At 46.0% G+C, this 22,634-nt stretch overlaps 2 protein-coding genes across 8 annotated transcripts in view; one reads left to right on the forward strand and one right to left on the reverse strand.

The window, feature by feature from the left end:
• The window catches only part of NPHS1 (NPHS1 adhesion molecule, nephrin), a 54,418-nt gene extending 49,576 nt beyond the window's left edge, over positions 1–4,842 (forward strand). For 2 of the 3 annotated variants that reach the window (XM_072979899.2, XM_072979900.2), the window contains 3 exons: positions 1,967–2,060; positions 2,968–3,110; positions 4,641–4,842. In XM_072979899.2, the coding sequence (XP_072836000.2) occupies positions 1,967–2,060; positions 2,968–3,110; positions 4,641–4,769 (366 nt within the window). In that variant the 3' untranslated portion in view covers positions 4,770–4,842. The other variant, XM_078380241.1, reaches the window with a different exon arrangement.
• Positions 4,843–5,007: 165 nt separating this feature from the next.
• The window catches only part of NFKBID (NFKB inhibitor delta), a 33,079-nt gene continuing 15,452 nt past the window's right edge, over positions 5,008–22,634 (reverse strand). The window contains exons 3-12 of one of the 5 annotated variants that reach the window (XM_020777413.3): positions 20,008–20,041; positions 18,483–18,607; positions 16,909–17,120; positions 14,512–14,617; positions 13,318–13,464; positions 12,247–12,298; positions 9,786–9,910; positions 9,556–9,672; positions 7,963–8,127; positions 5,008–7,752 (exon numbers count right to left, since the gene is read on the reverse strand). In XM_020777413.3, coding sequence (XP_020633072.3) covers positions 7,687–7,752; positions 7,963–8,127; positions 9,556–9,672; positions 9,786–9,910; positions 12,247–12,298; positions 13,318–13,464; positions 14,512–14,617; positions 16,909–17,120; positions 18,483–18,607; positions 20,008–20,041 — 1,149 coding nt within the window. In that variant the 3' untranslated portion in view covers positions 5,008–7,686. The other 4 variants (XM_020777411.3, XM_072979905.2, XM_020777410.3 and 1 more) reach the window with 4 other exon arrangements.

The raw sequence follows: 22,634 nt of genomic DNA on the forward strand, positions 1-22,634 counted from the left end.
TATACTGCTTTCTTTCTGCACACACAATTAGCAACCAATCGAACAGATCAACAGCAAACAATCAACTTCCACCAACCAAGAGAAAAGACACTCAGCAGAGAGGCAGGCTTCTCTTTGGAATCAAGGCTGGATTGATTAGTGCTGAATAGAGAGACAGTCATTCCAGCCTAGAAAAGTTCTTCCCAGTCACACAAACTACAGAAAGCATGCACGTTTGCTAATAAAACCCCAACAGTACTTGCTGTGTGTGCCTACTTATCTTCACAAAGGAAACAGACACAAGATTTTAAAAAATCAACATGAGTTTAAAGCAAACCATATTTTTCAGAGATAGTGAAAATCTCAATGAGACGTCCTCCGTGTTTCCATATTGCGACCTCATGCTCAAGGCAAAGAAATTGCTGAATACTTGCAAGGCGGTTCTACAGCAACGACGTGATTTATGTAAAATGTTCCACATCCTCAGTACCTGCAGTTTTTGAAAGCCTCCTTCATCTCCTTATTATCAGCAGGTTCTGCTTGAGGTAATGCTTACCGGTATGTAGACAGAGAAGGCCTAGAAGTTCATTAACTTCTGAAAGGTGAATGGCTGGGAACTGTAACTTACTTTCCAAGAAAAGAATGACAGAATGAATTTAGGCATCTGGATCAGGACTTGGATATATTATTCTATTTTATTTATTTAAAATATTTTTGCTCGCCTTTCTCCTTAAAAGACCCAAGATGGCTTACCTCATTAAAGGACAACATTGAAGCTAACAACAATGAGTTTACAGGTACTAAAAAGGATCAAACACATTCCATAATAAAAAAAACATAAGCAACACCAAAATACATTCAAAGCCATAAGTAAGTAAGTAAGAAAGAAAAACACCTCACTCAGGCAGCTAGTGATTGAAGGAAAGCTTGCTTGAAGAGAAAGGACTTTCCTGCTTGTGGAAAGAGGGCAAAGATGGAGCCAGGCTGGCCTCCAGTGAGAGGGAGTTCCAAAGTCTGGGAGCAGCAACAGAGAAGGCCCTCTCCTGTGTACCTGCCAAACACACCTGTGAAGGTGGTGGGGCTGAGAGAAAGGTGATGATCTTAACACTCCAAGAGGCTCCTAAAGGGGGATGTGGTCCTCGGCCCAAGCCATTAAGGGCTGTACAGTGGACCCTTGACTTACAGACGGCTCAACTTACAGACTTTTTGAGTTACAGACTTCTCTGGCCACAAAATTTAGGTTCGACTTGCAGCCGGAGAATCGACCTACAGACCAGAAAAAAAACCAAAATTGAACAAAAATTGAACAAAAATGGCTGGTTACGGGATTAATCAGTTTTCAATACATTGTAGGTCAATGGAGACTCAACCTACAGACTTTTCGACCTGCAGCCACTGTTCCAATACAGATTAATTCCGTAAGTAGAGGGTCCACTGTATAGGTTAGGATCAACACTTTGTATTGTGCCTAGAAATGGATTGGCACCCAGTGGTGCTGCCGTAGCAGGGGGATTGTGTGATCCCTGTAACCAGCCCAGCCAGCGATCTGTCTGCTGCATTTTGGAGTAGCTGAAGTTTCCTGACACTTTCCATAGACAGCCCTACATAGAACCATTTACATGGAATTACAAGCTTCCAGAATTCCCAAATCTATGCTGCTGGTATTGGGGATAAAATACTAGGTTCCTCTTCTCAGAACTCAGGTTTGGCTCTCGGGCATCGCAGTGACATTTCACGAGCTAGTGTGGTGTCATGGATAGAATGTCTAGGATTCAAGAAATCATGATTCTAATGTTGGCTTGGCCTTGGAAACTCCTTAAACATCTCACGCACCTTAAAAACTGGTCAAAGTTGCCATAAGTTAGAAATGACTATGGCATCCCCAAGCCATTGGAGACACTCATCTTGGCTTGGATGTGTAGTCTACAAAAGTGAGTATTCCTATGTCTGGTGTGCTCCTGATCTGATTGGTTTACTCTCTTTGTAGGGCAGCTCAATCAAGACATCCACAACAAGTGGATCTGTGGCCCCGACACAGGTGGGCCATCATGCTGACAGCGAAGCGGATGCCAGTATTGCAGGTAGATGTTCCCATGGGTGTGTCATGTCTGGAACAGGAGAGGTGTCTTACCGCTTCGTCCACGAGCTACTCCTACATGTGCCTACGCTCTCCACCCTGTCTCACCTCCAAACCTTAAAGCCATAACCCAGACCTGGGGACCAGAAAAATTCTGCATTTAATTTCTTCCAAATCTGAATCTGTTAAAATCGTTTGCATCCCAAATAAGGTGAAATGAACAGATTTTGGTAAATTCTTCACAAGCGAACTGAACTGAAATTCGGTGCAATTAGCACCTGTCAAATTCCATTGCTACACCTCTGGGGAGGGGTTACCATATTTTGTATTTGAATGCCATGTGACTTGAATTTAAGGTTTCTGAACAATTCAGTGCTAGGTGGTGGATTGCACATGAATTCAGAATCAGTTGCTTAAGAATTAACCGCTCAAAGCTCTGGGACTGGATTGACAGGTAATCAGATTCAGTTTCTTCTGATCCAGGTTTTCTTTTTTAAAAAAATAACCACAAATCTTAACTGCTTTACATTCCACACATTAAGAATTTTGCTAATATTGCTATTTAATTTTTTTTCTTTTTAATTTAATTTTTATTTTGTAAAATATCTAATTGCAGGTACGTGTGTCTTTTCTTTCTTTCTTTCATCCAGTTCTCACCCAAATCATAGTGTTATAACTGGACACTTACCTTGAAAAAGTTGTGATACCTTTCTTTTACCTTTATTGCTGAAACTTAAAAATTTACAAGTGAAAAAAGTTACTTTTGGGGCCGGCAACTCTCAAATTTGGGAACTGCATTCCCAGAAACAGAGGAGCTTTTCTAAGCTTTGACCTGGAGCCACATGAGATCTTAACTCTCAGTGCTTCTGCAAAAGGTTGGTTCCTGAAGTGGAATTCTTTTGTCACTGCAGACCCCCAAAACCCACCCCATTGGTTTGGCGCTCCGCAGCTCCATGAGTATGAAGAAGTGAGGGTGCCAAGAAGATATGAGGAATTGGGTCCTCTGTATGAGATGTGGTATCCTAAGAGGGAACCATGGATTCATGAGTACGCAGTGAGTATCCATGAAAAAGTTCACTGATATTGGTGATGGTGGTGGAGGAAAACCAATCATTTTCACCTCCCCTTCCAAACTGAATCCCCTCGTATATTTCATGGAACCCATCTTTGCTGGCTTCTTCCTCATTTACGAACCTATATTTAAATACATGATGAGGACAGCCCAGAAATTCATCTAGCATACCCAGCATTGCCTCTTTTAATGGAGAGCGGCCCTTACATGCTGAACACATTTCCGGTCTGACTTTTCTGTAGTTAATTCAGGGGCCAACAATGGTCAGAACGAGGTCTTCTGCAAGCAGAGCATCTGCTTCATCTTCATGGTGGAAAACCAGTAGTAAGTCACTACTAGTGTAAACCCATTGAATCAATGGAACTTACATAGCGATAGACTCCCAAATCTCCACCAATCCAATAGGCCTACTCCAGTTACCACTCAATATTGGATTTCTTACTTCTACTTAGTGAGGTTGCTTTACAAAGACTCTGGTCTTGAGAGGAGCAACAGCTGGCTGCTCTACTTAGATAACTTGGAAAAAGTTACTTTTAAGTTCCAGAGCCCAAAATTCCTCTATGTTCAAGCAAAGGAGCTGCTCAAGGTGCTGTGCTATTTGCCACGAATGGGTGGGTGGGAATTGTCTCCACAACTTTGGATAGCTTCTTTACTGTTTGGACTAAAACCAAGAGAGGTCAACCAGCCTCCACTGCTTTAGTTTCAAAGGCCTCCTGGGATTTGACCTGGATAGAAGGTGTTCAGAGATAAAGTGCTCCTTTGCAGGGAAGTTTCGTTTAGCAATTGTGGCCATAAGGCATTGACAGCTCCATTCTATTTCAGGGTGGCAAATCTTAAACCCTGGCCCTTTGGTTATTCCCAGATTGCCATGCCTTGTCCCTTAGGACACCATCATTTGGGGTCTTCTCATCCTATACGTGGTGGCGCTGTGGGCTAAACCGCAGAAGCCATTGTGTGCTGCAGGGTCAGAAGACCAGCAGTCGTAAGATCGAATCCACACGACAGAGTGAGCTCCCGTCGCTTTGTCCCAGTTCCTCGCCAACCTAGCAGTTTGAAAGCATGTAAATGCGAGTAGATAAATAGGTACCATCTCGGTGGGAAGGTAAAATGGTGTTCCCTAGTCATGCTGGCCACGTGAAAACAGAAAACTGTCTTCGGACAAGCGCTGGCTCTACGGCTTGAAAAACGGGATGAGCACCGGCCCCTAGAGTCGGACACGACTGGACTAAAAATGTCAAGGGGAACCTTTACCTTTACCTTTAGCTTTTTCACTCCTGTGTTTAAAAGTTGAAATGTTTCTCCCATGGCTTTGTTAATGGAGCTAAAGATGTTCAATCTAAATTACGCTGTTAATTTTTTACTTCCCCCTTTTGCCATTATCCATGCTCACCCTTGTTCCCCAATTTATCTGAAATTCATCCTTCAGCCTTTGGGGAGAAAGAGCTGCTTCTCTTTTCCCCATGCTTTGAAATGGCAAGAAATGTTCACCATCCTTTGTTCCTTTGTGTCCAGAATATCTACGAAGAGAGTAGAAGATTGCCCTCCCTGCAGGCGGAGACGATGCAGATCTATGATCCCGTGGCAGATTATTTGCCCTTGGAAAGGGAGCTGCCTTTTGAACAGCAAGGGGAACTGGTTTAAGCAAAACTACGGGCAGCGTGTTGGATTTATTTGCCAGGATTTGTTTGTGTCTATAAAGCAATTCACAACTGAGCATCTCTGAGCCCCTTGTGTCTGTGTTCGCCTCTTGTTGACGCAGTGGATTGAACAAGCAGAAAAAGTGCAGTGGGAGGAAGTGAAGGTGGGCGAAAAGGGGAAGCAGACTGGGCTGGCTTTGTGTGGGTGGTTGGGGGGCAATGTAACACCAAGACAGCTGACGTGCTTAAAAAGTGTGCTTTATTTATTGCCACAATTAGCGCACTTCTGTGCCAATAACATATGGGTCAGTCATGAACCCCAGCTTTCTTCTGCTCGAAGATTCCATTTAGCAAAAGACCTGAGATTATCTGTCTTGTTGAAGATACAGCAAGAGGGAAAGCTTTCAGAGTCAAAAGAGGAGAGGAAGGGGGAGGATCACTTTTGCTCCTTAGCATGGCCACATGCCTTCGAATCATTCCTGCAGCATTTTGTGGTGGAAGAAGCTGAACCTGCCAAAATTCTCCTTTTCTTTTCTAAAAAGCCCCAAGATCTGGTTTGGCAGCCTGAGGTTGGAAAGAAGGAAGGCCAAACCAGTCAGTTTCTAATGGCAAGTTAACCAGTCAGTTTCTAATGGCAAGTTTGAACAGCAGAAACCGGGGTGCAGAGAGATGATGGGAGCCAATTTGGAAGTAACTCATTACCAATGACAATTCCTTCATGCAATAATGAAGGCATGCCTAAATTACATTGCCATGGTAAATGCACAGAAGGATAACTTCTTTCCACTTGGAGTGTATCTTAATTGCTTTTAATTACTTTATAGTAAAAGGGATCCTGTGGCCTCACTACATGGTCTTTTGTACTTTTTGACTGCCGGCTTCTGGCATTCAGATTTTCTTTTAAATAAGCAACTCTTTTGTTTATGTTTGAATAACAAGAGCCATCAGCCACTTTTGAGGGGTGTCTCTGCTTGTGATGAGTTACTCTTGGGGGCCTTTGCTGAGCACATAATTGTTTTTCAAAAGAAGTTTCCAGGCTGTGGACAAGGCAGCAGAAAAAGTTAAGAGGTTGGTTTCCCACTTTGTGGAAATACATTTGTTGAGAGTAAGGAGGAGCCCAAAGACTCATGGAGGTGGAGAAGGGAAGGTGGGGGGAGAGAAAGAGAGAGAGAAAGAAAGGTAAAAAGAGCCACACAGGGCTCTAAATTAAGCCAGAGTCCTGGCTACAGGTTTTCTGGGCACAGATGCTGTGAGAGGGTGCATCGCAGGCCGGAGCCTAATCAACAACAAAAACACGCAGTGTTTATCCCTGCAGCTTAAAACACTGAAGGCCCTCCATCACACTTGATATCAAGCATCAGAGGGGGGGCACTGAAACTGTGCATGTTATTGGCCCCAGGTTGTGTTGGGCCTAATTAATCACATTGCCAGATCCATGTCCTGACAGGGCTCCTCTACCTTTAAAGGGCAACACTCCACTACAATCAGAACTTTAAGACCAGTTTAACTCTTGTCACAAAGAATTGTAAAGAACTGCCCTTTACCAACAGAGTCAAGGCACAGAAACATCTGCTTCCACTCACTGGAGTAGAATTCCCTGGATTCCTGGAGGAACTGAGGAAACAACAGTTAAACCAGTCAGGTTTTCATGGTGGAGGGACTCTTAAGAAAGAGATAAGGGATGGGTAACGCTTCAAACGTTGTTGTAGATAATCCCTTTCTCTTGCCCAGTCTGGTTGGAGCGTAGAGGACTTTTGCTCCAATAGCACTGGGAGAGCCACAGATTCCCCATCTTTGCATTGTAAGGAAATATTCACTAGCTGCAGCTTAGATAACTCAAAAGTTTGACAAAATTGCCTCTTTTCAGACTTCAGCTCCCAGTACTACTCAACCACTATAGGCAGTGGTGAGCTCTGGGAACTGTAGCTTAAAAAAAGTAATGTTTCCGATCTCTGAGATGACTAGGGCACCACAGTTTCCAGGTGATGCATCTGGTGGAGATGTTGCCCTTTCAGCTGGCAGAGGAATCCTCTTAGGATCTGGACCTGGCATAAGTGGGTGGATCAAGATGGAAATGGTCTGAAGGCTGCAACCCTGCCTTCTCAGGGAGGAAGTCCCATTGAACTCAACAGGACTTTCTTCATGAGCAGACACATATAGGATTGTCTCCTGCCTAAGCAAGTTCTCTAGCAAGACCAGTCCCATGCTATTCGATCCAGAGTTTCTACGAACCAATATGGTTCAAGTTCAAAATTCATTTCACAGAAATGATATACATGGCAGGGCAGGGACAGGGGAGGAGAAGTGGAGGAGCTCAGTCCACTGCCTTGTTAAGCTCTCATGGAGAAGCGAGCCAGCTGAATGGACTTGTGCTCAGATCCTGAGCTGTTTCCTTGCTGATGACGTGGAACAGTGTGGTGGGGATGATGTTCTTCCCATTCTGCCTGGGAGAAGGCCGTGATGAAGAGGAAGATGCATCACTTACAAAGAAGCACTGCCAATTATTTCCACTAAACTAAAAAAAGAGTCACTTTTGTTCAACTTTGACTTTTAGAATTGGACCCACAGTTGCTGAAGAATTCTGGGAATTGTAGGTCAAAAGAGTAACTTCTTATTCTCCACATTTGTGACAGAGAATCAGCAAGTCACACCTGCTGATTCTCTGAACCAACCCTTGAACATGTAAAATTTTTGCTAGCATCAGCAAGGAAGCAGCCAGCATATGAGCCTCAAGGCCAATAACTTAGTTAAATACAGCCAGTACAAGACAACAACCCTGTTTTTTAAAAAACAACAACACCAAAAAAAAAACACCAAAACAATAACATGATGGATGACTTCTTCATCCCTGAGGTGGCTTGAGAAACAAATAGATTCTGCTGCTAATTCCTGGCCAGGAGTATTCACCCATCAAGCTGCCATCAGGGAAGAGAAGGGAGGTAAGCTGGGCCAGGGCCGAGTCTCCGGCTCCTTAGCAAAAGGCGAAGCTGGAAAGGAAAAAAAGGCTATCGTCAACTATAGCTACAGAGTGACCCATCCTCCTGCAATCCCCTCACCATCCACCCAGAGCTTGAAAAATCCCTGCACTGCTCAGAATATTATCCCCCCCCCCCAGCCAGCATGCCTAATGGCAATTCTGGAATTTGCCCTCTCAAAGAAGCAGCTTTTCAGAGAATTGAGTTCCACTCGTGACTGACCTGCTCTGTTGCTGGTCCAGGAGCCAATAAATGAACCGGCTGTTCATTTTCCAGGTTCCGGGCACTGGGGTCTGCGCCATGTTGTAGCAACAGATGCACAAGGTGTTCCTGGAAAGGTTGCCCATGTAGACCAGCGGCCATGTGCAGTGCAGTATTCCCATGGGCCTGTAGGCAGAAAGTTGATTCCAATCAGCCTGTGTCTTGGCCAGCTATCCCCTTCTTCTTTGCAACATGGCGCCCCCAAGCATCATCATCATCATCTTAGAACTATAGAGCTGGAAGGGAGCCTATGAATCATCGTGTCCAGCCCGTCAAGGAGGCTTAGGGGGGAATCGAACTCTTGACCTCTGGCTCTACAGCTGGTTTACCTAGAGGCTAGACATTAGCCGCTCACACTGGAAAATCCTCTAGGATACTGTGTATTTCTCTCACACCTGAAAACGGTCAATATCTTTTCCCTATATTATAAACTTCTCATTGCAGTTCCATGCATTGAATTACAGTGGTGCCTCGCTTGACGAGGATAATTCATTCCGCTGAAATCGCTGTTAAGCAAAATCGTCAAGCGAAATGAAAAAGCCCATTGAAATGCATTGAAACCAGTTCAATGCGTTCCAATGGGCTAAATACCTCAGCATCCAGCGAAGAACCTCCATAAGGGCGGCCATTTTCGGTGCCTGTAAAGCGAGGAATCCATCCTAAAACACAGCGGGGAGCCATTTTGCACAGTGGGCGGCCATTTTAGAGCCACCGATCAGCTGTTTAAAAATCATCGTCTAGCGAAAAATCGGTTCCCGAAGCAGGGGACCGATCATTGTCAAGCGAAATTTCCCTATCTAAACATCGTCAAGCTGTTTCGTCGTTTAACGAGATAATCGTTAAGCGAGGCACCACTGTAAATGCTGCCACTACTTGAGAGAGTGTAGTACTATGTGAAAAGCCATTCTCACTTCTGCTACCTAAAGCCAAGAAACAATAGAGCCTCATCTGCTCAATGTCTGTATTTCAGGCTGCTATTGACTCCCCACCAGTGAACAAGCAAGGGGATTTCAAAATACGTAGAGAAGTGGCTCATAGTCATCCCAGTATCTATCACTTGACTCTTCACTTTACGGACACCACATTTCTATGATGTGCTATCAAATTGCTTCCATCTTACAGACACTCCAGGGCAGTTTTCAAGGTATCTAAGAACTTAAGGAGTGGTTTTACCATTGTCATCCCCTATGAGTTTTTGTAGCTAAATGGGGATTCAAACTCAGATCTCCCGATTCATAGTCCATCACTCTATCCTCTATGTGTTCTGTGTTGTCAAGTTGGAAACCTGTTATAGTGGCCCTAATAGGGCTTTCAAGGTAAGTGAGATATTAAAAGGGTACTTTTACCAGTTCCACTCCCCCAGTGGGTTTCCGTGGCCGAGTGGGGATTCGAACCCCGTTCTCCAAAGTCCTAGTCCATAACTCCATCCACTAAACTACACTGGGAATTCGTATCCAGTCTTCCAAATAGGGGAAAAAGAGAGAACCCCCAACAAATCAGTATTTCCAGTCTTGGGTCACAGCACCCCCTAGTGGGGGACATCCAGAAGCATACCTTCATATTGATAAAGCTCTGAACCTTTTGTCCAAGCAGACGGAGGAGAAAATCGATCAAGGGCAAGTTGGCAGCTTGGACGGCCAAGTGCAGGATGGTCTTGTTGCTCTTCAGATCCTAGAAAAGGGGCAGGAGGCAGGAAAGGGAGGCGTTAAACCGAACCAAAGCTTGGCAAATGCCTTTGATGCGTCTACAACGCCCAGCTCTTTCCCCGTGGCCTGCCCACTCACCTGGCACCTGTAGTTTGCTCCGAGTTGCAAGAGGAGGCGCACGCACTGCAACAGCTCCTGAGACAACGGTTCTGAGCCCTGGGCAGCATTGTGAGCGATGACGGCGCAATGCAGGGGAGTCAGCCCTGTTGGGGAAATGCAGAAGGCATTGTCGGTGCGGTGGGTCCTGGCTATGCTCGCCACTGCCTGCACGCTCGGTCTTTCATAGAATCATGAAGTTGGAAAAAGCCTATGATGCCTAGGTCTTGTCTAAATCTCTCTTGAATGTCTCCAGTGTGGGAGCACTCATCTCTTGTAATTGGTTCCATCGCCGTACTGCTCTAACACTTAGGATTTTTTCCCTGGTATTCAACCAAAATCTGGTTTCCTGTAACTTGAGCCCATTTTTGGGTATCCTAGACTCAGGGATGATTGAGAATAGATCCGGCCTCTCCTCTGAATGACAGCCTTTCAAATATTTTGAAATTCCCCCTCAGTCTTCTTTTCTCAAGACGTTCTTTCAGCCTTTCCTCAAAAGGCTTGGTCACCCTTGTCACCCTCCGCTGAACTTCTTCCAATTTGCTAGCATCCTTCTTGAAGTGTGGTGAGGCATAAACAGTGCTGAATAGAGGGGGACTAAGCACCTTGCAGGATTTGGAAACTGTATACTTGTATTAATTGAGCCTAAAAGAGAATTTGCCTTTTTTGCAGCCACACCACACTGTTGGCTCACATTCAGCTTGTGCTCTACAATGACTCCAAGATCCTTCACGCTCATAGTATTGCTGAGCCAGCTATCCCACTTCTTGTAACTGTTAGGTCTGGTTTCTTTTTCTGAGGTGCAGAACTTTGTACTTATCCCTCTTGAATTTTATTTGTTGTTTTCAGCCCAGAGCTCTATCCTATTAAGGTCATTTTGAATTTAGTTTCTGTCTTCCAGGGAATTAGCTATTCTGCCCAATTTGGTATCATCTGCAAATCTCATTAATATTTTTGCACCCCCTGATCCAGGTCATTAATACAAATGTTGAAGAGCACTGGACCCAGGACTGAGCCTTGAGGTACCCCACTTGTTACCTCCTCCCAGTTAGAGAAGGACCCATTAATCATCACTCTCTGAGTATGATTCTGTAGCCAATTGTGTATCCACCTGACACTTGATCTATCCAGACCACACCTAGTTTGCTTGCTAATCAGGATATGATGGGGCACTTTGTCAAAAGCTTTGCTGAAGTCAAGATATATTATGTCTACAGCATTCCCTCTGTCTATCCAATTCTCTGGCACCTCCCCCGTTTACCATGATTTCAAGAAAATAATCAGTTTCTTCAAGATTCTTGGATACAGTTCATCTGCTCCTGGATACAGTGGTGCCTCGCATTATGTTAATTCGTTCCAGCGAAATCGCTGTAAAACGAAAACGTCGCAATGCAATTTTAAAAAGCCCATAGAAACGCATTAAAACCTGATTAATGCATTCCTAGGGGCTTGAAACTCACCGTCCAGTGAAGATCCTCCATAGCACGGCCATTTTCGTTACCTGTGCAGTGAGGAATCCATCCCAGAATACAGCGGGCAGCGATTTTGTTTACCCGGCGGCCATTTTGAAACCACCGATCAGCTGGCCGAAAATCATCGCTTTGCGATGATCAGTTCCTGAAGCAGGGAACCGATCATCGCAAAGCAAAATTCCCCCATAGGGAATATCGTTTTGCGATCACTTTTGTGATCGCAAAAGCATCGACGTCTAGCGATTTCGTTGTCAAACAGAGCGCCCGTTAAGTGAGGCACCACTGTATTTGATGTCATTTAAGGCAAGATGTTCCTTGACTATTTGTTTATCAGTCTCCAACTTCAATGCTGTCCCCTCCACTTGCACTTCACATTTCTCTGGAGGGTCATAGTCTTTTCCCAAAGGCTTTCCTCTTGGAAAAGACTGGGCTAAAATAGGAATTAAACACTTCTGCCTTTTCTTTGTCATCTGTTCTCATTTTCTGTACAGGTAGGGGAGGATTCGCATCCAGTTTTGAAGAATATTCCTCAGACAGGCAAATTTATCCACATTTGGAATGGAAGGGATGTGCCGTTTAAAAAAAAACCTGAATGTTTGACTCATCCAAGGCCAGGTTCTGTCCTGCTTAGTTTTCAGTCTCTAGATTGTTTGAATCTCTATTGTTACAGTTTATATTACTGTCAAATTAGGGCTGCTGCCTCTATCCCATCTCCTCCGCAACATCCCTCACAGCTCTAAGATAGGCATCACCGGACACTTCATGCTCGGAACAGCTGTACCTACTGACTCGGCTGGTACAAAGGAGGCAGAGTTTCATTCCAGTGTGCTTTTGAAGTAGTGACCCAAATTGCACAGTCAAGATTGGAAGAACACGAGGTTTAAGCATTTTGAATATCAGAAGACATGACACTGACATATCTCCTTATCCCTACATTTCTAGGAAGACACAGCTCTGCTGATGCCTCTTACCTTCAAAATTTCGGGCTTCCGTGTTGACATGAACGGGAGTCATCATGACAGCCTGGGTTAAAAAAATACATTAAAAAGAATAATGTTAAGGTATTTCTCCAAAAGTTTATCTTGTTAGTCTGCTGAAATAATAAACATTTTGTGATGTTGGTGGCAGACTGTGAATATGTCAGCAGTCAAGATTATTATCATATAAGATGTCCTTATATAATAATCATCATGTGTTGTCAAGTCGATTCTGACTTATGGTGACCCTTTTTAGGTATTTCCAGGTAAAGAATACTCAGAAGTGGTTTCCCATTCCCTTCTTATGGGGAGCCCTGGGGCTATGCAACTTGCCCAAGGCCACACAGGCTGGCTCTACTCATAGGAAGTGCAGTGGGGAAGTGAATGCTCAATTTCTGGCTCTGTAGCCAGAGACCTAACTCACCGAGTTATCCAGCCTTATAAAAAGGTAAAGGTTCCCCTTGACAATTTTGTCCAGTCATGTCCGACTCTAGGGGGTGGTGCTCATCTCCGTTTCCAACCCACAGAGCTAGCATTTGATCGCAGACAATCCTCCGTGGTCACGTGGCCAGCGTGACTAGACACGGAATGCCGTTTACCTTCCCACCGAGGTGGTACCTATTGATCTACTCGCATTTTTGCATTTTGCATGCTTTCGAACCACTAGGTTGGCTGCAGCTGGGACGAGTGACGGGGGCTCACTCCGTTGCGTGGATTCGATCTTATGACTGCAGCACAGAGGCTTCTGCGGTTTAACCCATTCACCTGCAAAGGGCTATGTTACCATCATAATCCGTACTGTTGTGAATGATTACTTTATGAGTTTTGCTGTAACTGAATTGTACATCAGACAATGTTTTCGCCATTGTTTTCATTTAAGCCCAAATCCCACATTTCTGCCACTTTAAATATATATTTGGGAGAACCAGTATGGGTAATGCACAGAGTATTGGGTTAGGTCCCAGGAGACCTAGCTTCAAATCTCTGCTTGGCATGGAAATTCACTGAGGAATGCCAAAGGTGAACCACCCACTTCTCTATGGGTCAAGATATTGTCAGCCTCACCTCAATAACCCTGGACAGCCCATAGGTGGTGGCGAGATGTAAGACCGTCTGTCCCTTCTGGTCCACTGCGTTGACGTCTGCGCCCAACATGATCAGGTCTTTCACAATTTCCGGCTGGTTCGCTGCGGCTGCCACGAGGAGTGGAGTCTGGGCCCAAAGGAGAAAAAGCTGTGAGTCACTGCGACTGGGCATAGCTGTATCATGTGGCTGATTCTAGGCAGCTACCTAGAGCCCAGTCTATAAGGGGCAGTGGCAGAAAAAAAAAGGAGTGATTTATTTGCCACCTTAGAGGATCTCAACATCTCAACAGAAATATAAAAGAGATGGATGGTCCCATTCTGTATGCCACGCGCCTAGTAGACCTTGGAGACAAATTCAAGGGAGGGGCATTGAAGCAACCTCTGGCTCACAGTGGGCTAGAGGAGACAAGCATTGCCAACTTTTCAGTTGGCTTGTGCAGCTGGACCTTTAGCATCATTACCAAGGAGACCACCTCTTTACCTCCTACCCATTTATACTGTTAGAGGATTGGTGCAGGGACCAAGAGGTACATTTGCCTTGCAGGGCCTCCACCCCTGGCTGGCAGCCCTTCCTCTCTTAGTCTTCTCCGTTGTGCCCACCCCATGTTCCAGCATTATGCTGTGCTGTGTTCCCTTCAGAAAGTACACTGACGTTCATATGGCGAGGGCAGCTCGGGGTTATGTTCCATCCCCATTCAGATAACCCTAATACAGCAATAAGGCGTAGGAAAAACAACCTCCAGTCTCCCACGGCAGGGGGATCCCCCACACAATGCTCTGGGGGGAGGGGACAAGTGTGTGTGTAAATGACAGTGTTCCTCTGAAAGACGCAGGATTTCTCTTCCCTCCTAACACCTCGGCTAGACCATTTTTCTTCTGTCACCTCAAATTCTTGCCGGCGGGCTATTCATTACTTCTTGTTTCAAAGTATAAGCCCAGTCAACAAATCTGGAATGGGAAACGTGTTGCCTTCCAGTGATTGCTGGATGGCAGCACCTCCCATCCTCGCTCACAACAGGCTACGATGTGCATGCTGGGCAATGGGCACTGTAGTCCAGCAACATCTGGAGGCCCCACTGTTGGCAAATCCCGGATGAAAGGGGGGCAACTGGGGAGCCTCACCCCAGCTGCCTGGGGAGATGATGAAGAAAGCCCCGCTTGACCATCCCCTTACCTTTCCCCGATGCTCTTTGATGTCCAGCCTCCCACAGTCTCGGAGCATTTCGGCGGTGGCGTATGCCAGTGGGCGGCGTCCTTGGGCCACAAACAGATGGAGGCACCTGAAGAGGAAGGGCATGGAAGAGTTCAAAACTGGACAAAACAGGGCAACCCGGTAACTACCAGTCAGGAGCTAGTGCCAACATGCCCTCCCTGGCTTTGATACCCCTTTATTTGATACAAGACATTTCCATGGGTGAGAGCCAGTGTCGTGTAACGGCTAAAATATCAGAGACAAACTGAAGTCCTATCAAGCAGTTACACTTGCATAGCTCAACTTTATGCCAAGAGTAACTCTAATTGCACCAAGGCAGAAATGGTATTTATAAAGCACCCATTGGTTGAGAAGGAACTCTGTGGCCGAGTGCACGGTGACGACAGTGGAGTGCCAAAGGTGAACCACCCACTGGAGGTGTAACATGACTTGGGTATCTGGCAGGGGAGCCAGAGGCTGGGAGTTCGATTCCCCGCTCTGCATTCCAGAAGAGCCAGCCTGTGTGGTCTTGGGCAAGCTGCACAGTCCCAGGATGACCCCCAGAAAGAATGGTAAACTATTTCTCTATATAGAAAACCTTGCAAAACGATCAGCATAAATCAGAACTGACTTGACAGCACACAATTAATAACTTTCTAGTACACTAAATAGGATTCTGGCCACTGTGTCAGATGAAGACTTAGGTGACTTGGGTTCTAATCCTTGGTTGGCAATGGCAATACAACTGGGGTGTGGGCTGGGGCAACTCAGTCTTTGAAATCTCATGTGCCTTCAAAGCCCTATTAAAGTCCCCATTAGTTGGAAACAACTTGGCATCACATACATAGCAACTGAACACTTTCATTCATTTTCAGCTGACACCACGTCCCCTTTTCAGAAACTTATGCGTCTCCTGCTAACTCTTTCCCTCCTAGGGTGACCCTGCACGCTTCTCCTTTGCAGTGGAGAGTCCTCCGTTTCAGAAGTGGAAAATCTTTAGCCTTCTGCTGTGTCTGCATTCATCTCCCATCATTTCCACCGACTAGGGGCAGGGGTTAGGGACTGTGAAAGTGGGAGATCAAAATGTATGAAATGCCAAAGGTTCCATACCTTTGCTCTATTGCAAAGGCTGTGTAACCCAAGACCAGTGGAAAGATAAACAGTCTTAAGTACAAATGGGCACAAAGCACTTTGTGCTGAGTCATCCTAAGTTGTCAGCGCTGTGTGTTCCCTGCCCACTCCCCCCAACGGCACTCCCACTCACCAATTGGATTCACCATGGACTTCCCTTCTTTGCCTCCCCCAGCAGATGCCCACTGAGATGAGGAGGTGGGGCAGGGATTCCTGCTGTACTGCCTATAAGTGGGCAGCTGCTGGAGGAGGTGGAGAAGGGAAGTCCGTGCTCCTGCCAGGACTGGAAGATCACATGATGGGGAGGGAACAAGCAGTGCACTCTGGCTGATGAATGGGGGTGTTGGTGTGGGGGTGTGGAGGCAGGGAATGTAAGGCACCTATGATGCCACACCAGCAACTTAGGATGTCCCAGCATGAAGTGCTTCATGCCCATCTCTAGTTAAGAAGGGAGACCGGCAAAGCCTCGGTTGCTGATTAACAGACTAAACAGCAAACACAAGACATCACCGCTCCAGTCTTCCTCATTATGAAGAGATGCATGGACTTCCTACTTAAATTAGAACCATTCATTCTAAAACTGTGCCTGTACATGTAGGTCATCCTATCCCCTTTTAAAGGAAATATCCCTTGCTCAGCCTCATTTTGCTGACCTAGATTGAGAGGCCTAGATTTTTCCTTCTGGATCTTAACTACGGGCAAAAAAAAGAGGTGTTTTAAGATCATTCCCACCAATTCCTTTCTAGCCTGAAAATCAGACCCTGGGAATCTTTTTTGCACTACAGCTTCCATAATGCCCAGCTACTAGCTTCAGTGGCTAAGCTGGTTGGATGCTGCAGTCTAGAACAGTGGTTCCCAAACGTGGGTCCCCAGATGTTCTTGGACTAGAACTCCCAGAAGCCTTCACCCCCACCTCTGCTGGCCAGGATTTCTGGGAGCTGCAGTTCAAGAGCATCTGGGAACCCAAGGTTAGGAACCACTGGTCTAGAAAGAAGTGTCTGTGTTCTGCTGACAATAGCAGATGAGCGTGTGTGCTCCAGTCCCCAAACTGAGCCTGCAGGATTATGGGTTTTTTTGCCCACCGAAGCCTCTCCAATCTTGAACCTTGCTATGGTGAGCATGCCCCCTTTCTCCAGAACAGGAGGAAGCAAAGCAAACTCATAGGTGGGATGGTGTCCCCAAACCATTTGGGGCAGTGGTAGGGAGAGATCCGTGTCTGCACCCCCTACACACGAGCCGCATACTCACGTGTCCCCGTCTTCATCCTGCTGCAGGAGATGTGTCAAGCCCACGTTCTGGATCTGCGCCCGAGCTTGAGCCAGTTCCACTGGATCCACATCGACAAAGGCGGCTTGGTAATTCCCAGGGACAGGGAGATAGGCGTTGTTCTGGTTTTGCTCCGTCCAGCTGCTCCTCAGCCCTGTATAGAGATTCGAGTCCTGGGCTTCAGCAGCTGCCTGCTGGAGAAGGGAAAACATGACAAAATACAGCCAGTCTCTCTCTATGTCAAACCACTCCTGACCCGTGCAGGACCTCCCAGTCCAAGGCTTCCTGCTTATTTACCATTTTCCCATCAAGAAACAGTTTCCAGTGAATGTGTCAAGGAAGAGGAACTCGTTCAAAGAGCTAGCATTGTTAGGGTGTTTGACCAGGACTTGGGGAATTCAGTTCGAGCCCCCGGTGAGAAATAAAAAAAAGCTCACAAGGTAAACCCTTCTCACTCTGACCTACCTCACAGGGTTATTGTGACAATAAAGGAGGAAGGGAAGGTTTATTGGTGGAAAGGTGGGTTTTATAAGTAACTAACCAACAAGTGCAACATAGAGTCTTCTGACATCTTTAAAGGACAGCCCATTTTATTTGACATAAGGCTCCTGGAGAGATGCAAGTCACTGACACCTTAAAGCAAGTAAAACTTGCTAAGTCTTGAGTGTCATAAGCCTCATTATTGCTTTAGCCACAACAGCTACTATAGACGCCCCTCTGGACATTAATTAATGATGGCATAACAAATTCACAAGTGTACTGTAAGACTAAATAGCAACAAAATAATTGTGTGTGTGTGTGTGTGTGTGTGTATAAACAATTTACAAAGACTGAAACCATAAACACAATTAAAAACTAAACCTTAAATAACACACAAAAAACCATATAAGCTTTCCCATGCAGAGGAGAACAAAGGAGCATAGGTTAGCCCTCCCCCCTCTTTATATCTGTGGTGGCAGGCACATATCATCATCATCATCTTTCAGGCAGGCTTTTGACAAATGGCTGGCTGCTGAGAAAGTGGCTTTTAACAGAGAGGTATTGTACTTTTTTGAAAAAAAATCAAAGCATGCTTTAAAACTACCATTTAATTTGATGGCACTTTGACCTTATTGCAATCAAAACCCAAGGTTTCGGGTGCACTTTATTAAGGGTGCACAGGAGACTGCAGTGTGTAGGTCAGGGTTGCTGATTCAGCAGCTCCTGGCCCACGTGTCCGATGATCCTTCAGGCCCCACATATCCTGGAAGGGCATGTTCATGCAGCCACCAAGTGGGAGCTACTTTACCGATTAGCTGAACCAGCTTCCATAACTGACATTCTGCATGTGGCAATTCCCAGGAGGCTTAACGTTACTGCAACAACGTGCCTTTACCCACAAGAAGTTCTCATGTTTTTATCTTCACCTGCTTTTAACCCTTTCATGTGCAGCCTCAGTTCCCAATTTTGGGAGCAAGACAGGACCGAAAATACATAATTAATTCATCACATGTAGCAAGGGACGGTCATAGGGATGCATCCTGAAATGAAATTCTTCACAATTTTACACAACTCACCTCATAAGGTAGTGCTGGTGGCATCTTGGAACTATATACCGGCTCAGTAGCACCAGATCCCGCTGCCCCATAAGCACTGGTTTCCAAGGGAACGAAGGTGCTCGCCACGTCATACGGGTCAGGCCCTGGAGACGGGAGGCAGCAGTTGACATCGTCCCCGGGCTGGTAGGGGCAGCTAGGGGGGAAGGTGGCACGCTGTGTGACATCTGGCTCCCAGGTTGGAAAGGTGGCCACCGGGTACTCAAGAGGTGTTGGTCTAGGGGGGCCCCTTCCTTCTATTGTTGCAGGGGATGGTAGGAATAGGGGCTCTGCTAAGAAAAGAAGTAGTATAGAAAAGTTGTTTTCACTACTGTCGTGGTCAAGTTGAAAGTGCAGGTGCTCATTGTGACACCCTGGTAGCAGTCCCCACCCCCCAAAACAAAGGAAAGATTTCAAAAATGCAGATAGTCAGATTGGTCCATATCTACAAATGAGGAGGAGGTCTTTTGTAAAGTTAACAGCTCTTGATTGCCCATTCGAGACCAATCCACATTCAAATACTTTGCAACCATTAACTGTTCCTGGGAAATTTGATTTTTTCCCCCCAACAACAATGACACCTTCAGTTAACACAGAGCAAACAGAGCAGACAAGAATAGTGGGGTGGTGGGGTGGCAGATGGCATCTTAGTTCCTGCTCATCAGACAGTCCTGGAGCTTTGACCCTACAAGCAGTGGCTCCACTATATACCTTCTTTTATGACACTGCTGTCTTTGCAGAAAAGGGGTAGCAGACTATGTCCAGGGGACCATATCCAGGGCGGGCTGAAGTTAACGTCTGTTTGAGGCAGCAGCAAATGGCACTTGTCACTCTCTCAAAGCCAGCTAAGTTGTTCCAGCAAATGTGGCAGGGGGAAAAAATAGCTGATACCCAACTCTTTGTACACTTAACAGTGTAAAAAAAAAGTGTAATCATACTTGTTAAAATTAAATCTCTAATAGTTTGCCATCTTGACTTGATGCCCAGCATTGGCTGTTGAAAGTGCCTCGCAGCTGGTAGTCCAAAAAAGAAGCTTTTTCGAAGACTGGCTCTGGGTGGGCTCAGTACCAGCTCTGTTTCCAAGATACACTCAGAACTATCTGAGCCCTACAAGAAAGCCATCCAAATTACGCTTCATGCATGGGGCCAAAAAAGGCAGAAGTTCGACAATGACTAAAGTCATTTGCATCTTGATTTGTTTCACTTATTCTGACATTGCTTGCTGCATTTGGGGGGGGCATATTAAGGCAGTGGAGCCCAGTCGCTCTGATAGCACCCAAGAGGAGAGAGAGTGAACCTGCTCTGGGTTTTCCAGGTTCCCGGTCCCCTCCTCCTGAAAATGGATCCCAGCAGCCTCCGAGATATGAAAAAGCATGCTAGGTGTGCCTCTGGATGCTCATGGCCACTTTGGATAGATTCCTGGCATAAAAGAAAAGCCAGGGAGTGTCTGGGGCAGAAACAGATGGAACCGAACGGAAGGCATTCCTGTGCGTCTTGATCCACTCACCTGGCTGGCTTGTTTCTACAGCTCTCGGAGGGATCTGGTGGGAGAGAGAAAGACAGCAAGCAGTGAGTCCAGCAAAGACTATACGGCCGGTTGGAATCGGAAAGGGCCCAGGACGGACTGTCCCTTCATCTGATTTTCATCTTGCAATACTGGATGCAAGATCAGTCAAGGACTGGAGTCCAAAATATCCCGAAGGTACCAAATTAGGGAAGGCTGGCTTTCTCTGGTAGGCGTATTTCAAGGACTGCTGGTGTTCAATAGTGCTCAGTGGAATGGAAGGAACAGCAGCCAATGGTGGGCAACGTTAGGTGGTAAAAGGTAAAGGTTCCCCTTGACAATTTTGTCCAGTTGTGTCCGACTCTAGGGGGCGGTGCTCATCTCCGTTTCCAACCCACAGAGCTAGCGTTTGTCCGCAGACAATCCTCCGTGGTCACATAGCCAGCGTGACTAGACATGGAATGCCATTTACCTTCCCACCGAGGTGGTACCTATTTATCTACTCACATATTTTGCATTTTGCATGCTTTCGAATCGCTAGATTGGTGGGAGCTGGGACAAGCGATCTTATGACGGCAGGTCTTCTGACCTTGCAGCACAGAGGCTTCAGCGGTTTAACCCACAGCCCCGCCACGTCCCTCTGCTTAGGCGGAGCTGGGCCAAAAATGGGCCCAGCACACAGAGGCAAGCAGATGAGCACACACGCACATACACACACATGTACATATGGAGTCATGTACTGAGGACTCCCTCACCCCCATCCCAGTCATTCACAGAAAAATCCTGCCTGCCAGTTAGAAGTACTCCTGCGTGCTGTTTCCTAGTTCCACATACCCTTTTCCTGCCTGCCTCTCCATTCTCCCTCTCACCCACCTGTCCAAACAGACAAAAATGAAGCTGGGATTACAGAGCCCAATCCTTCCACCTCATTTAAGGGAAGAGGAGGAATCGGCAGAGTGGGGGGTGTCAGAGGCTTAAGTGCACCTGCATGTGTGTAGGTGGATGACCCAAATGGACCAGTCCTCATGGACTCTTTGCTGGCCCCGTTTTCACATGCAAAGGACTGATTCTGGAGCCTTACGAATGCAGACTGTATATTTCACCCTTCTTCCTGAAATCCTACAAAGATTTGGGATGATGTATATCTGAAAGGGGACGTGGTGGCAAGGGGACGTGGTGCTGTGGGTTAAACCACAGAAGCCTCTATGCTGTAAGGTCTGTAGATCTTCAGCTGTAAGATCGAATCCACATGACGGAGTGAGCGCCCGTCGCTTGTCCCAGCTCCCACGAACCTAGCAGTTCGAAGCACGCAAATGCGAGTAGATAAATAGGGACCACCTCGGTGGGAAGGTAACAGTGTTCTGTGTCTAAGTCGTACTGGCCATGTGACCATGGAAGAATGTCTTCGGACAAAACGCTGGCTCTATGGCCTGGAAATTGGGATGAGCACCGCCCCCTAGAGTCGAACACGACTGGACAAAAATTGTCAAGGGGAATTTTTACCTTTACCTTTATATCAGAAAAATCTTACCCTCTGTGAACAGTCTCTTTTTCCTATCTCCACATCTATTCAATACCCAATTGTTTTTTTAAAGGGATTCTTCCATTCTATTTTGGCATGTTTCTGTTCAAATGTGTGCATTTTAAGAACTGTGCATATTGCTCACATGGATTCCTCATCCTGGCCTGACTAAAATCACTTTCAGAACCACTGCCCATTATTTTCTTGAAATCATGGGAAATGGGTGAGGTGCCAGAGGATTGGAGAAGGGCTAATGTTTACCGCATCTTCAAAAAAGGACAAACAGGAGAAACCGGGGAACTAAAGACCAGTCAGATTGACAACAATCGCAGGCAAAATTTTGGGACAGATTATAAAGCAGTCACTATGCAAATACCTGGAAAACAGTGCAGTAATAACTAGAAGCCAACATGGATTTGTCAAGAACAAATCCTGCCAGGCTAATCTGATCTCATTTTTTTTGATCAGGTAACCTCCCTGATAGACAGAGGGAATGCTGTAGACGTAGTATATCTTGATTTCAGCAAAGCTTTGGACAAAGTGCTCCATGATATCCTGATTAGCAAGCAAACTAGGTCTGGGCTGGATAGATCAAGTGTCAGGTGGATACACAATTGGCTACAGCATTGTACTCAGAGGGTGACGATTAATGGCTCTTTCTCAAATTGGGAGGGGCTACAAATGGGATACCTCAGGGCTCAGTCCTGGGCCCAGTGCTATTCAATATCTTTTATTAATGACCTAGATCAGGGGATAAAGGGAATGTTAATCACAGTTGCAGATGGCAGAAAATTGGGTGGAATAGCCAACACCCGGGAAGACAGAAACAAAATTCAAAATGATCTAGATAGTCCTGAGTACTGGGGTCAAAAACAACAGAATGGAATTCAACAGCGATAAATACTGCATCTCGGAAAAAGAAACCAAACACACAGTTACAAGATAGGGGATACCTGGCTCAGCAATACTATGACTGAGAAGGATGTTGGATTTGCCGTAGATCACAAGCTGAATGTGAGCCAACAGTGTGATGTGGCTACAAAAAAGGGCAAATGCTCTTTTAGGCTGTGTTAACAGAAGTATAGGCTCCCAACGCCAAGATGTGCTA

The sequence above is a fragment of the Pogona vitticeps genome, chromosome 9 (assembly GCF_051106095.1).
Source record: "Pogona vitticeps strain Pit_001003342236 chromosome 9, PviZW2.1, whole genome shotgun sequence".
Classification (NCBI taxonomy): domain Eukaryota; kingdom Metazoa; phylum Chordata; class Lepidosauria; order Squamata; family Agamidae; genus Pogona; species Pogona vitticeps.